General features: G+C 40.6%; 1 protein-coding gene across 1 annotated transcript in view; it reads right to left on the reverse strand.

The window, feature by feature from the left end:
* Positions 1–15,983, reverse strand: part of DOCK2 (dedicator of cytokinesis 2) — a 413,885-nt gene that overhangs the window by 325,810 nt on the left and 72,092 nt on the right. The window contains exons 16-22 of the mRNA XM_015065771.3: positions 14,737–14,809; positions 14,522–14,625; positions 12,586–12,769; positions 12,366–12,463; positions 10,683–10,772; positions 9,584–9,684; positions 8,610–8,744 (exon numbers count right to left, since the gene is read on the reverse strand). Of these exons, the coding sequence (XP_014921257.3) occupies positions 8,610–8,744; positions 9,584–9,684; positions 10,683–10,772; positions 12,366–12,463; positions 12,586–12,769; positions 14,522–14,625; positions 14,737–14,809 (785 nt within the window). The remainder of the gene's footprint in view (positions 1–8,609; positions 8,745–9,583; positions 9,685–10,682; positions 10,773–12,365; positions 12,464–12,585; positions 12,770–14,521; positions 14,626–14,736; positions 14,810–15,983) is intronic.

The following is a 15,983-nucleotide window of genomic DNA, read 5'->3' on the forward strand; positions in this document are numbered from 1 at the left end:
AGAAGAAACTGAACTAGTGGGAAGGCGAGGCAGGGACGTGAGAGGGAAGATGCACAGAATAAAGCAAGATGCAAAATAAAAAGCAAAAGAGAGCATCAGAAAACATCTGATCACCTGATGCTGAAGGCAAGCAGAGAACGGGCAATGATGTCTGGCCCTGGATGAGTTGAGCCAGACTGAGGGTGTCCACTGGAGGTAAGCACCATGCTCCTTTGACGCCTATGCTGATGGAGTGGATGCTCCAGTGCAGGCGACTGGCACTGTGCACACCGTGGCCATCCTTCCTGGCTCCCAGATGAGGGGCTGGGGAATAGGAACACTCCCGAGATCTTACGGCTCCTATCAGGACGTTGAGTACATTTCTCTTTCCCTGTCTAGTGACTCCTTCAAGGAGTGTGAGCTTACCTGGCCTGGCCCTATGTCAGCTTTTCTTTCTTCATCCCTTGAGAGGATATGAAGGTAAAGTCATGGTTGCCTGGACAGCTTTGCCACAACAGCAAGGAATCCTTTCCTGACAACCTCTGTTCCAAGTCATTTTTTCCCTACTGAAATCCTACCATATTTAGGGATGACAGTACCTAAACTTGAGCATCCTCATGCCTCTCCACAGCCCTGATGATGATACCCAGCAAGTCCCCCCTTCCAGGAGCAGCTGTCGTCACTCAGGACAGCTCCCCATCCTGGCCAACCATACTTTACACTTGCATGGCCCCCAACAAAGTTCTGGTTCTTAAATTTGCTTAATTAGATGAGGTAGAATGTGAAGCCTTACTCTGCTAATTCTTAGCTGTGTGACCTTTTTAAGTTTGAATCAAAACCTCAGTTTCCTTATCTATGAAAGGGGGACAGAAAAGGCATCCCATCTCACGTTGAACGAGTGTCAGTACCTGCCATGTGCTGTTCTCAGCGCTTTGACAGTATGAACTAGTCAAAGACGGGAGCTTGGGAGCTGCCATTCTAGCAGGGAGATGGCAGTAAACAAAAGCATACTTAATTACTGTACAGTCCGTTAACATGTGATTAGCTCTATGGGGAGGGGGAAAAAGACTACAAACAGAGTGACAGGGAGGGGAATCCAAAGTGCTGGGGCAGGAGTTGCAGTTTTCAATAGAGTAGGGAAAGAGACATGTGAGTGAGGATGTGAGAAAGGAGAGGGAGTGAGCAAGCAGATATCAGGCGGAGGTGTCCAGGCCCTGAGTCAGGAGCCTGGGCCACAGCAAAAAGGCTTGTGTGGCTGGCACAGAGTGAGTGAAGAGAAGGAGGAGATGAAGTGGGGAGATGAGGTTCTCCATAGAATTTTTGCAAAGACTAATGGAGGGAACAAGTGAAATGCGCTTAGCAGGTAATAATAACCGTGGCTTCTTGCTATGCGACAGGCACTGTGCTAAATGCCTGACATCCATTAACTTATTTAGCCTGCACCACAACCCTGCGAGGGTTTGTACATACATGCAAGGACACTGAGCTTTAGGCAGACGAAATAATCTGCCTACAGTCATAAACATCACTAAATGGTAGCAGCAGGATTCCAATGTGGAATTCAAACCCAAGTAGCTAGCTCCAGAGTCTATGCCTTTAACTTGAACTAAGTGCCTCTCCTAAGCAAAGGGGGTTGGGAGGAGGGAGGGGAGGAGGGATGTAGAGATGCAAGAGCATCCCAGGAAACTGGGAGCATACAGAGAGGGAGGACAAAGCAAGAAGTGAATAAGTAGATCCTGAAGGGGAGCAGGAGGCATGAAACAAAAGCAAAGACAGGCAGTGCAAATAGGGAGCAGAGAGCTGGGTACATGGCTGCTAGGGCTCACAGGGCTTGACCACACACACAGCAGACATAAGCAGGGGCCAGCCAATGGGCTAGCAACAGACCAAGGTGAATTCACAGGGCCATAAAAGTCCTACATTGTGATCCTCAAAAGGGAGAGAGATCCCTTCCTCCTTAAAAACAAACAAACAAACAAACAAACAAACAAACAAAAACAGCAAGACAGCTTTAGGATAGCATGAACAGTAAGCCAAACTCTGAGCACGGATCAAGACACCATTTCTTAACTTAAATCTGAGTTTTTGAAATAAACACTCCTGCTGTCTTGCCCCGGTAAAAACATGGTAACAGGTAACGTTTGTTACATTTATGAAATGAAGTACTGGATGCTACATGGAGAAATTTGTACATGTAATCTCACTTCATCCTCAAAACACTAAGAGCTGGTTTATCCCCATTTATGGACAAGGAAACTGAGGCTCAGAGAGGGTAGGTCACTCACTAAGCTGGGTGCAGGGACAAACATGACTCCCTCCCAGGTCTGTCTCATGGGAACACTGGCCATCACTGAGCCAACATTGACCAGTACAACATGAACATAATCATTAGCCCACATTGCCCCCTGAACTCTAGCCTATGGCAGCATTACGATTTGGAAGGAACACAGGTAAGTGGGAATGAATCCCTCTGTAGCGCCACGCTCTGGGTTTTCTCTGTCTTAGAGAGTCATCCTTACAGAAACACCACAGCCTTACTTACTTCTATGTGCCTGGCCAGCAGGAACGGAAGCTATTCAGTGCCCATTATGTGATTCAGGGAAGCACAGGCTACTTTGGACTCTGAGTAATTCCACAGCTCAGAAATCTTGGGGATCAGCTCAGCTGGTTGTCTGAGCTTCAGGATAAAAGGCACTGCGAGGAATTTTATGAAGAAGCTCAACGCCTAGAAGATAATCACTTCCACTCTTTCTGAATGTTTCTCACTATGCTCTGTGTCTCCCAGAAGCTCAGTCATTCCAGAAAAGCCTAATGGATATTGGTCATATTGATGGCTACTGAGCATATTTTGGACACATTTCCCACGATTTAGGAGTTTCCCATATTTTCAAGCCTGCCTCCCTCTAGCAAAAACTTGAACCTGCTCTGCCAGCTTCCACTGCAACTATGGCACAGGTATATGCCCAGACACCTGCCCCAGACTTTGGCTCAGGAGCCAGTGACATAAGGAGAGAGGACAGGAAAATCACATTATTTGGCTATGTGATAGAAATAAATAATCCTTAAAAAACCCAATCTTTTTCAACAACTTCTCTTCCTCCCTTACCCAACTGCATCCTGCATATTGATACAGGATAATTCCTAGCCCTTGCAAACATTCGTGTGCAGTATGTGCAAAGAAAAATGGCAAGGGAATAGCTAATGGGAGCTAGATTAGCTGAAATTATGCACATGAGACAAAAAGACAAAGAATAACAGGAAAAAGAAACACAATATCAGACACAATAAGTCCCCGAAGCAATAATTATATTATGATTTCTCACCAGCTGGTTTAGAAATTTCAAACCTTGTATTTTCTAGTTTCCTAAGTAAAATGCCCTCCTAGTTTGGGGAAATACCTCCATCACTTCCCAATGTCCTTGACGCCACCCTAGAGAGGAAACCATTGATAAAGATTCTAAAATGGACAAGACACAGGAAAGCTACCTTCCCTCACCATGAGGCCCTAGAACTTCTTTGCAGGTCAGCCTACACTTTGTTCATGAGAAAGGATTCAAGATTAGGCCTGGATTATCTTAGAGACATCTCTTCTAACCAAATGCATTGTCTTAGCCCTCAAAATGCATCTTGTGCAATAGGCATTTGATCAGTATCAATGATGTTCTATATGCTATGCTGAATTAACAGAGCACCTCACTCCTTAAGAAGCCAAAAGTCACTGGGGCGCCTGGGTGGCTCAGTTGGTTGAGCATCTGACTTCGGCTCAGATGATGATCTCAAGGCTCATGAGTTCGAGCCCCAAGTCAGGCTCTGTGTTGACAGCTCAGAGCCTAGAATCTGCTTCGGATTCTGTGTCCCTCTCTCTCTCTTCCCCTCCCTCACTCATTCTCTCTCTCTCTCTCTGTCTCTCTCTCTTTCTCTCAAGAATAAATAAAACATAAAAAAAAAAAAATTAAAAAAAAAAGAAGCCCAAAGTCACTTACACTTCCAGCAGCACTGAAGAAGGAAGAGGACTTCCTAAAGAAGAAATAAGTGTCTCAAATACACAACTAACCTTACACCTAAAGAGGCTAGAAAAAGTAGAACAAATAAAGGCCAAAACCAGCAGAATAAGTGAAATAATAAAGATTAGAGCAAAAATCAATGATATCAAAATTAAAAAAAAAAACATTAGAACAGATCAACAAAAATTAGAGCTGATTCTTTGAAAGAATTAACAAAATTGATAAACCCCCTAGCCAGATTTATCAAAAGAAGAAGAAGAAGAAAAGAAAAAAGAAAGAAAAAAAGGAAAGGACCAAAATAAATAGAGTCACAAATGAAAGAGGGAAAATCACAACCAACACTGCAAAAATACAAACAATAATAAGAGAATATTATGAGCAAATTGCCAACAAATTGGGCAATCTGGAAGAAATGGATGTTCCTAGAAACATAAAAACTACCAAAACTGAAATATGAAGAAATAGAAAATTTGAACAGACCCATAACCAGTAAAGAAATTCAATCAGTAATCAAAGATCTCCCAACAAACATGAATCTAGGGCCAATGGCTTCCCATAGGAATTCTACCAAACATTTAAAGAAGAGTTAATACTAATTCTTCTCAAACTGTTCCAAAAAACAGAAATGGAAGGAAAACTTCCAAACTCATTCCATGAGGTCAGCATTACCTTGATTCCAAAACCAGACAAAGACCCTACTAAAGAGGAGAATTACAGACTAATTTCCTTGATGAACATGGATGCAAAAATTTTTAACAAGATACTAGCAAGTCTAATTCAATAGCACATTAAAAAAATTATTCACCGTGATCAAGGGGGATTTATTTCTGGGCTTCATGGCTGGTTCAATATTCACTAATCAACCAATGTGATACATCACATTAATTTTAAAAAAAGGATAAGAACCACATGATCCTCTTAAGAGATGTAGAAAAATCATTTGACAAAACACAGTATCCTTCTTTGGTAAAAACCTCCAAGAAAGTAGAGATAGAAGGTACATACCTCAACATAATAAAGGCCATATATGAAAGACCCACAGCTAATATCATCCTCAATGCGGAAAAACTGAGAGCTTTCCCCCTACCGTCAGGAACACAACAGGGATGTCCACTCTCACCATTGTTGTTCAACAGAGTACTGGAAGTCCTACCCTCAGCAATCAGACAACAAAAAGAAATAAAAGGCACCCAAATTGCCAAGGAAGAGGTCAAACTTTAACTCTTTACAGATGAAATGATACTCTATGTGGAAGCCTGAAACACTTCACCAAAAAAATGCTAGAACGGATACATAATTTCAGCTAAGTCACAGGATATAAAAATCAACATACAGAAATCAGTTGCATTTCTATACACTAATAATGAAGCTGCTGAAAGAGAAATCAAGAAATTGGTCCCATTTACAATTGCACCAAAAACCGTAAGATATCTAGGAATAAACCTAACCAAAGAGGATAAAGATCTGTACACTGAAAACTATAGTAAGCTTATGAAAGAAATTGAAGAAGACACAAGAAATGGAAAAACAAACATTCCATGCTCATGGATTGGAAGGACAAATATTGTTAAAATGTCGATACTACCCAAAGCAATCTACACATTCAATGTAATCCTTATCAAAATAACACCACATTCTTCACAGAGCTAGAACAAAAAATTATAAAATTTGTATGGAACCAGAAAAGACCCCAAATAGCCAAAGTAATGTTGGAAAAAATACCAAAGCTGGAAGCATCGCAATCCCGGACTTCAAGCTTTATTACAAAGCTGTAATCATCAAGACATATGATACTGGCACAAAAACAGACACATAGATCAATGGAACAGAATAGAGAACCCACAAGTGGACCCACAAATATATGGCCGACTAATCTTCAACAAAGCAGGAAAGAATATCCAATGGAATAAAGACAGTCTCTCCAGCAAATGGTGTTGGGAAATCTGGACAGCAACAATCAAAGAATGCAACTGGACCACTTTCTTACATCACATACAAAATAAATTCAAAATGATTAAAGACCCAAATGTGACTCAGGAAACCATCAAAATCCTAAAGAAGAAAACAGGCAGCAATTTCTTTGACATCAGCTGTAGCAACTTCTTACTAGACATGTCTCCAGAGACAAAGAAAACAAAAGAAAAAATGAACTGTTGGGACATCATCAATATAAAAATCTTCTTCACAGCAAAGTAAACAATCAACAAAACTCTAGGCAGCCTATGAAATGGGAGAAGATATTTGCAAATGACATATCAGATAAAGGGTTAGTATCCAAATTCTATAGAGAACTAATCAAACTCAACACCCAAAAAACAAATAATGCAGTGAAGAAATGGGCAGAAGACACGAATACACATTTTTCCAAAGAAGACATCCAGATGGCTAACAGACACATGAAAAGACTCTCAACATCACTCATAATCAGGGACATACAAATTAAAACCACCATGAGATACTACCTCACACCTGTCAGAATAGCTAAAATTAACAACTCAGGAAATAACAGATGTTGGTGAGGATGTAGAGAAAAGGGAACCCTTTTGCACTATTGGTGGGAATGTAAACTGGTACAGCCACTCTGGAAAACAGTATGGAGGTTCCTCAAAAAACTAAAAATAGAGCTACCCTATGAACCAACAATTGTATTACTAGGTATTTATCCAAAGGATACAAAAATGCTGATTCGAAGGGGCACATGTAACCCAATGTTTATAGCAGCACTATCAGTAAGAGCCAAATTATGGAACAAGCCCAAATGTCCATGGACTGATGAACAGATAAAGAAGACATGGAAAACTACTCAGCCATCAAAAAGAATGAAATCTTGCCATTTGCAACAACGTGGATGGAACTAGAATGTATTATGCTAAACAAAATAAGTCAGTCAAAGAAAGACAAATATCATATGATTTCACTCATATGTGTAATTTAAGAAACACAATAGATGAACATAGGGGAAGGGAAGGAAAAATAAGAAAAACAGAGGGAGGAAAACTATAAGAGACTCTTAAATACAGAGAACCAATTGACGATTGCTGGAGGGGAGTTGGGTGATGGGCATCAAGGAGGGCACTTGTTGGGATGAGCAATGGGTATTACATGTCAGTGATGAATCACTAAATTCTAATCCTGAAATTGTTACTACACTATATGTTAACTAACTTGGATTTAAATTATAAATAAATAAATAAATAAATAAATAAATAAATAAAATGTAAAATTTGCATCAATTCTAAAAGGGAAAAATGTAGACTTGAAAAAGAATCTTAAAAAAAGAAGAATGCACATGACATATGTTTTGTGACATGGTACAAGACAGTCATCTCTTTCTATTCTCACCTGAAATCTCAAAGAATGTTTCAGGACAATCCGAAATGATTCACATTTCAGATGCCTTGTTGAGTATGAAACTTTTGTAGCCCATCAATTGTCATGATCAAAATGATGACAACAGACTTCTACTGTCTTTTGGGAAGCCATCTCTCCAATTAAACAAGTCTATACAATAAATGGGTGACCCGACCCATGGCTCCAGAGGTACACATGAGACCACAAACACATAATCTGCATATTCATTTCCTTGGTCATACTGTTTCCTTAGCACATGATCAAAGATAGTTCTTGGCACAGGATTTTACTGGAACAACAAAGAGCTTACAGTTGTTTAAATTAGAATACGAACCTGAGGCTTCCAGTGGCTTTAACATTTAAAAACTTGCCTCAGAAGGTAACCAACAAAAGGAAAGCAGAGGCAAGATCTAGAGAGACAGGGACTATCCTGATGGCATTCAGTATCTTGATCCAGCCATACCTGAGGCCAACTGCCCTCTGGGTTTTTAAAAAATGTGAAATAAAATAAAGTCCTACTCTTCCTAAATCAGTTTAAGTTGAATGTTCTTCATCTGCACTGATGAGAATCCAGACAATACATTCCACATATGTTTTTTCTTACCTCCCATCACACACAACCAACCTGATCGTACACACAAGCACAACCAATCCCCTGCCTAGCTTTACCTTCCTTATAGCCAGGATGAACATAAACCATTCTTTTGCAGGTTGCATTTGAATGCCTCCATCTCTGAAGCCCTTCAAAAGAGCAGCTAACCTCTGTAACACTGTTCATCAAACATCAAATCTCTTAGGTGTTCTAACATGTCAGCTCAATTGTTGGCTACTAGGATCTCAAGGACAGATAGATCAACTGCAAATACCAGCTCATCTGTCATGCACAACTTGCTAGAGCCAAATAACTGTCAAACTCCCCAAGTTCTGCTCTCTCCACTCCCGGTACCTCTATCATTGAGGATTCCTGGAAAGTTTTCACCATATCTCAAATCAAATGAAAAATTATAGATGAAATACAGAAGAGCCTCAAATCACAAATCAAGTCCATTGGATGAAACATAACTCTATAACATGTGAAGATTTATATTTTTCCCCGAATGAGCTTAGAGGGAACAATTATAACCTATTCATAACTCTCTGTGTTGGATTTTTAAGTTGTTTTTGATCAATGGCTGGTTGTAATTTTATAAAAGAATCTCTCCGATGACACAAACACTGTTGTATCCCAGAGGAACTGCAGAACTAATCAATCACTCTTACATAACAAGCACTCACTGTGAAAATAATGTCCTCGACCGAACAATGAACTTGAACACATATTCCAAAGCTTTCAGAGTTCGTAGGATCGGCTCACATTGCTCCCCTCTGCTGGAGGTATCCAAGTAAGTCTTCAGCACCGTCATCAATTTCCTGAATAAGGGATTATATTTTGAAAATACATCTCTTTCTAACTCACAGCATGGTGATTAGTTTGCTCAGTAAATTATAAAGCATTCAATCAAAGGTTAAAGGTGGTGGTACAGCTAAGCTTACTCACTCGTTTACAGCCATAAAAATAACTCTGCTTAAAATATATGTATTTAATACAGGGAGTAAATTAGTATTTCCTGCCCATAAAAAGCCAGCAAAGGAAAAACTAGTGAGGCAAAAAATCTTTTGACTGGGAAAGCTAGTCATAATCAGGATATGAGTGGAAGTAATGGTGGTGATAATGTTCTTTTCAGCATTTGCTTCCTATAAAATAAACTTCTGGTATTATCATGGAATTCCCTTACTGAGAAACTTCCCATGTTTCTTCATTACCAGTGAAGCAGACTTCAAACTATTTGGCCTAAACTTCAAGGCCCTTTGGAAAACTGATCTCTCCCAACCTCTCCAGCATCACCTCCTATCTGTAACCATCAGTTCCCTGTGTCCAAGTTATAATGGGCTACTTGGATGTGTACTTTCTCTTCTCTAGCCTCTGAATCCCAGTGTCTACCTCAAGTCCTGCTCAATAAATGCTGGCTGACCGACTGAATGAATGAATGCTTTCATGTACTGCTACCACAATAAAATATTCATTCTAACCTATGGGTTTGCACATTTTTATTTAATTCAAATAATCCATCATGGACTGGGTCTTATCAGAAAGGGAGAACTCACACAGCCTGATACAAAAGGAAAATACTCAAGATCCTTGTGCCCTGGGCATCCTGGCAGGGCAAGCAGGAGATGGACAAGAAACTCCCATATGTACAGTAACTTACTTGTAAGCCAAGGTGGCACTGAAATGCTGTTGAATGTAAGCCTCCAGAACAGTGTTGAAGTGCTGGAATTTCCGGTCAGCAATGAGTCCGATTATGTAGATCTGAAGAAGATTCAAGGAATCAGGGTTTGGGGGTCAGACCCAAGGCAGGAAGCCATAGTCACATGGCATAATTAAATCTCCAGCAAAATTATTTTGCCCAGGAATTAACTCACTAACATATTGTTAGTCCTCTTCATTACGGTAGTATCTCTCCTAAAAGGCATTTCATGAAGTGTGTTACAGGGTGTTATAGGATAAAAGGGCTTCATGGCCAGGTAAGTTTGACAGATTTCAGGATATCATTGTTAGACTGTCGTCTTTCCTTCAGGGTTTTTTGGAGTCTTTAACATATCTACATGCATCGTGAATCTCTGAGAGGGTCATACAATGTCTAGCACTTCTTACAGGTTACCTTTCCAGAAGCCCTCTGGGAAGCACTGGATTAAGTCACAGTTGTTTCCAAGTAACCTCTTTAAAATGTAAATGTCACTGACACAAGCAGTTAATGCACTAAGACTTCATTGGTCACTGATACCCTAGTGTGGACATGACCCTAAGAAAACATGAGTTGGGACACAGAGGAGGAACAGATCATTTGGGAAGATGTTAGAGGAAGGACTGGGATTGTGTGCTACCATAAAATGTTCTGGGTGGGCAGGAGGATGTAATGATGCTGGGAATTAGGAAACTATGAGAAAGAAGAAGGTAGGAAACATTTTGGGTGCTTCATAACCTGGCCAAAACAAGCTCCCGGCATTCATGGAAAGCTGAAGCCATTATTCAAGGCATCTAGCTTCATGTACTTGCAACCAGTACTAATATGACATCAACATTTAAAATTCCCCTTTAACTCATCCTACCATGCTTTCAAATGAACTAGAAACAAACACAAACTCCCCAAATCCTCAGCTGCTCATTCATTGCTCTAATTGCCAAAAGTTACAGTGCCTCCAAAAAAATTCATGAAAGGGCCACAGGGGACACAAGTTCTCAGTGTTCTCACAGTGAGACACACACTAATGTCTAATGTCACTAAACACCGGTCCCTTCTTTCTTACCAATGCATCGAAGACGAGGATGTCGTACTCATTACTTTGAGAATGCTCCATCATGATATTGAAGAGGGCATCCAGAGTATCCTGGAGAAACTGGACAAAGTAATGAAGGTCACATTAGAAGAGTGAAGAAATTCCACTCCTCAGTGTATCCCTAAGGGAATGAGAGTACACATCCAAGATGTGCTGCCTTCAAAAGGTCCAGGGAGCTTTCTTCACAAGAGCCAGAACTTGCAGCAACCCAATTGCCAATCAACAGCATGAATGAATATATGACAGTGTTTTAATAATACAGAATACTCCATAGTAATAAAAAAGAGCAAACTACTTCTACATTCAACAAGGATAACCCTCATGAGAACTGTGTAGAGTATGATAAGTCAGACACAACAATGTACAATATTCATTACTCTATTTTTATGAAATTCAAGAACAGGCAAAAAAAATCTATGATGGCAGTCAGTATAAGGAGGTTGAGAAGGAGTAAGAGAGAGTCTACCTCAATGCCAAAAATGTTCTGTATCTTGATCTAGACGGTGTGTATATCAGTATGTACGTGTGTAAAAATACAGTGAACTGTACCCTTAGGGTGTGTATTACTTTAATAACATTTTTTTAGAAAAATAAAAATATAATGCAAAGGTAGAGACAATGTAATTCCCTCCTCGATGCTTCTCCAAGCTGTCCAAACATGATAGACCTTATGAAAGGATGTCTGGAGAATTTTCCTTCTACTGCTGAATCAGGTAGGTGGATCAATGGTGCACATTTTAAAGCACTGATCTGAAAATTCTACCTTTGCTTCTCCATGTATGGAAAATTAACTAAAATCTGATACTCTTCCTTCCTAGGAAATGAGTCAATATTTCCTATAGTCCCTGAAAACACAGAGCTACCAAATACAGATGTTTAATCTCAGAGTTTCTAGCTGACCAAATTCCTGAGGAAACAAGATCACCAAGACCTGTGGGAAATATTTGTCCCAATTTATAGAATTGAAGAGAAGGTTGCTTCATTAGATCTGTACCTCAGACACTATATTCTCCAACACCATGTGGACACAACAACACATCTGACATGTGTATTATTTCCTGCTTGTTTCACTTAAAATGTGAGCCCTGATGTCTTTCTCTTTCATGTATGATGCATAATACTCTGTAAGCAACAGGAACTAAGAATACTTTTTATTTCTAACACTAACAGTAGGTAGTACTAAAAGATCACACTTTTTAGCAATTTATACCAACAAAAATAATGAATAGTTACTATTTATTCAACTCTGTATGATTTACGTGTTTAGTAGAACATTGTGTAAGAGACGACACTAAGTAATTTTTAAATATTATTGCCTTGAATGCTCACAACAACCCTGCAAAATATGTCACATCCGTATTATCACATAAAGTTGGCGAGTGGTTGAGCTGAGATCTACACCCAGGCTGATCTCCCTCCAGAAACTAAACACAACCATAGTTTTTTACCACTCAACATGTTTTCAGCATCACTGAACCAAATCAGCCTCTGGATTTCCCAGTAAAGGTTTCTCATGGCAATCTGAGATGTTATGTCCCACTGTTAGAGAAAAAGTCCGATCTTTCTCAACACTTCATTTGCCCCCAGAAGCCACCCATAATTTAAATCTCTGTCACTGGTGGATGAATACAAACAAAACGAAGACCCACTGACCTTTACCACCTCCTCTCCATCGACAATCTTCAATTTTTCTAAGTTTTCCTGTAGCAGCTGAGGCTTCATACGCCACTTAAGCAAACCCAGCAAGCCCACTGAAATAGAGTCCAGATAAGCTGAATTACTATTACTAGACTAAACTGTTCATTCAGCATCTTCCTGGACTTACACACATACACACGCACTACATATACACAACTCTTGATGGTTTCATTACCATTCTGGGTGAGCTTTGTGGAACACACCAGGGTGGAAATGGAGAATACATCCCGGGAGCTGACAGAGAGCCCCCCAACACTGCTGGAGCTTCGACTCAAGGTGGCCCCCTTGTTTTCCACATGGTGTCGATAAGAAGGAAGTGTCAGGTAAGCACTGGCATCCTCCATCTTCTTACTCTCCCCCTGGGAAAAACACCTTGGTTATTTCCCCAAGCCGTGGGTACATGCCCAATGCCACACAGAGTTTGAAGGTGCAGAGGATCAGAATTTAAAAAATCATCAGAGAAGCAGTAAATAGCAGCTGGTATGGCAGGGCTATCTTTCCACAAACCAGGCAAGAACCCAAAGTTACATTAATGGAAAAAAGATTGACCAACCATTTGAAGGCTCTGTGGACTTCATTAACAGTACAAAGGGAATTTGAAGATTCCCCTGGCAGTTCATTGTGATTCCGCCTACATTCCTTGAGATCTTAACACATGCCCATGAGCAAGACAAGGAATCAGGTTAAAGGAGCAATTAACAGCAAAGGCACCAGAATCTGAAAGTCCTGGGATCTAGACCCTATTCCACCACTCACAAGTCTGTGTCATCTTGAACACATTGTTTGGATGTGTCTCATTTTTCTCGTGATTAAACCGACGATTAATCATATTACCTACGTCCTAGAAATTTTGAGCAGACTAAATGGGAATAATTCATAGAGAGCTCTTAACAGAGTTGATAGGCACCTAAGTCCCTTGGAATGTGGAAATGAATGATTAGAGGTAGGCATTATAGGAGTTAATGTTTATGGATCCCTTACTCTGTACTGGATACTGCACTAAGTACTAAGTATGCACTAAGTATGCTTTAGTTCATTCCATTTAAACCTCACAATTGCTACTGGCACTGTTGTATACATTGCTATCACCCTCGGTTTACAGATAAGAAAAGGGAGACTTAAGGAAGATAAGTAAATAGAAAACTGACTACAACTGGGCCCCTGCCTCCAGTGAGTTCACAATATGTTGGGGAAGAATGGCTTTCAAGCCAAGAACTACCTTGATGTGTCATAAATGAGAAGACAGCAGCTGTGCAGAAGGGAGGTGTGGGTTTCCAGAAAAGCCAGAGAGACTCAGAGAAGAGTACCTTATAATGAAGCCTTGATGAGGCTATGCTTGCCATGGAGACCATAGGCAAACGGATGTTTTCAGTCCCCAAGGTTGAAAAAGCCAAGGACAAGAGTTGGATCCCTGTGCCTGTCCTGTTTCACAACCACATGCTTTGTCTCCAGTCAGGTGCTAGCATAGGCATCCTGCTGCCATAAGAGGGGTTGCAGGAAAGCATGTGAGTGAGATCAAGGCAAACCTCCCCACTTCTTGAAAATAGTCCAAGTCTCATGATGTAAAATAATGACAGCCGATATCTATACACCCTTTTATACACAGCCCTTCCACATGGGTCATCTCACTGGTTAGTCATAAATATTACCATCACACTTAAGAAAACGGACACTCAGGGAGACATGTGAGATGATTCCAGATTTAGTCAGGGGCAGGATCAGGATCCCAGCATCTGATATGTTGCCATTAGCAATAGTGAGGCATCTCTCAAGTGTTTCTTGCTGGTCTTTTATATATCCCACAGGGCTCTTTACAGTCAATAGCCTATTCTGTATGTAACAATAACCTTTTCTACATATTCAATGTTCCATGTACCCATCACAGTTGTGTTTACAGGAGTGGTCTCATATGATACTCACAATTATTCACTGAGGGCTCATAGAGAGGGAAACAGAGGCAGAGAAGTTAAGATTTTGCACAAGGCCACATGGCTGGTAAACCCTGGTGTGTGTGATTCTGTGGTCCCTGCTGTTAACCACTAAGCAATCCTGCCATCTTCCCTTGGATTCCTGGACCCTACTCACTGCAGAGTTAATCCAACTCATGGTACCTTTAGGACGACCAAGTCATGGCACCCATCTTGCAGAGTGGTCCCATCTTCCTTCATCAACTTCACATAGGACATGGCAAAGTTCTTTTCTCCTTTATCTTTAGCTGGAAATAGCATTGTGAGGTCAGGAAAGAAAATGACACATGGGTAACCCAGTTATCTCATTTCTCTCTCCTTAGAGGAGCTTCAGAGATGCCACTTGGTCAGGTACTCACATTCCAGGGATGACCGATGTCGAAACATGAATCTCAGATGGATTCTCTGCATGTCTTCAATAGGGACAGCCACCTTGGTAGGCAGAAACCAGAATTCAGGAGACAATGAGTTAAACAGCTTTTCCCACTCCAGCACCCCCACCCCCCGCAAAAGGCAGCCTGACCATTTAACTGAGAGAGCTGCATGCTGATTTATTATCCATCCATCAAGCCTGATGAACTGTAAATAAATTACATAAGAACTAGCTATGAAGAGAAAATAAAGTACCAAATGTAATCCATTTGGCAAATTGCATTCCTAGCCAATGAAAAGAGGTTCATAAATTATAGTGGGTTAAAATGAATCTCCCCAAATTGATATAAAAGTCACATAACTTTAGCACAGGATTTGATGCACTGCACACTGCACAATGCACATTTTCCTTACACACTCCAGGAGTTCTGGCAATTGCAGCAGGGCTTAGCAAATTAACAATGGTCATTACAGGGTATGCCTGAGGACTCTTGTTTATGAAAATTCATAAAAATGCTTAAATCCAATAATATTTTGGAAAACCCTAGGGCTCATTCCCATCCTTGGCTGGACAGATACCCAGATGTTTTTACCTTTGAAGCCACTGAGCCAAATCACCCACTCCTTGGTCACCCATTTCACTGCCCAGAGGGTGGTCTATTGAACCCTTGATTAATACGTATCAGGCCTGACCATGGACTGGCCACCTCCCAACACCTCACAGTTCTCTCCATAACTTGCAATTCAAGCCAAAGCAAAGTTTAGCTACCTGTGAGGAAGCCACTTTGATTTTTTAAAGGGACAAGTTTACACTGTAGAGATGACTATTAAAAGCCAAACCGATGTATACTTTGGGACACTTTCTGCTCCAGAAAATGAAATTTGAGCCTGAAGAGATCCATCATTTGTAATTTCAGACAGAAGAAAGGGATTTTTCTGAGAACCTCATGAATGACTGCAGTCCAATTCATTCTTTTGCTGCGAATTTAATGGCTACTCCAAGCTATGGTCATGTGACATGCTGGCCATGTTAATGTAAGGCAGAGGCCCTGCAACTCAAAAAGCTTATGGTTCACATGGGGAGATGCATATTTTAACAACCATATGACAAGGGCTAGCAAAGGGAAATAACTAGTGTACAAGAGAACACAGAAAAGAGAAAAACAACTTGGTCCATCCAATAGCTTTCTGACCCTGAAGTTGGGTAGGTCATTTTGAAGAGTGAATTTGGGGA

Source organism: Acinonyx jubatus, chromosome A1 (genome assembly GCF_027475565.1).
Source record: "Acinonyx jubatus isolate Ajub_Pintada_27869175 chromosome A1, VMU_Ajub_asm_v1.0, whole genome shotgun sequence".
Classification (NCBI taxonomy): domain Eukaryota; kingdom Metazoa; phylum Chordata; class Mammalia; order Carnivora; family Felidae; genus Acinonyx; species Acinonyx jubatus.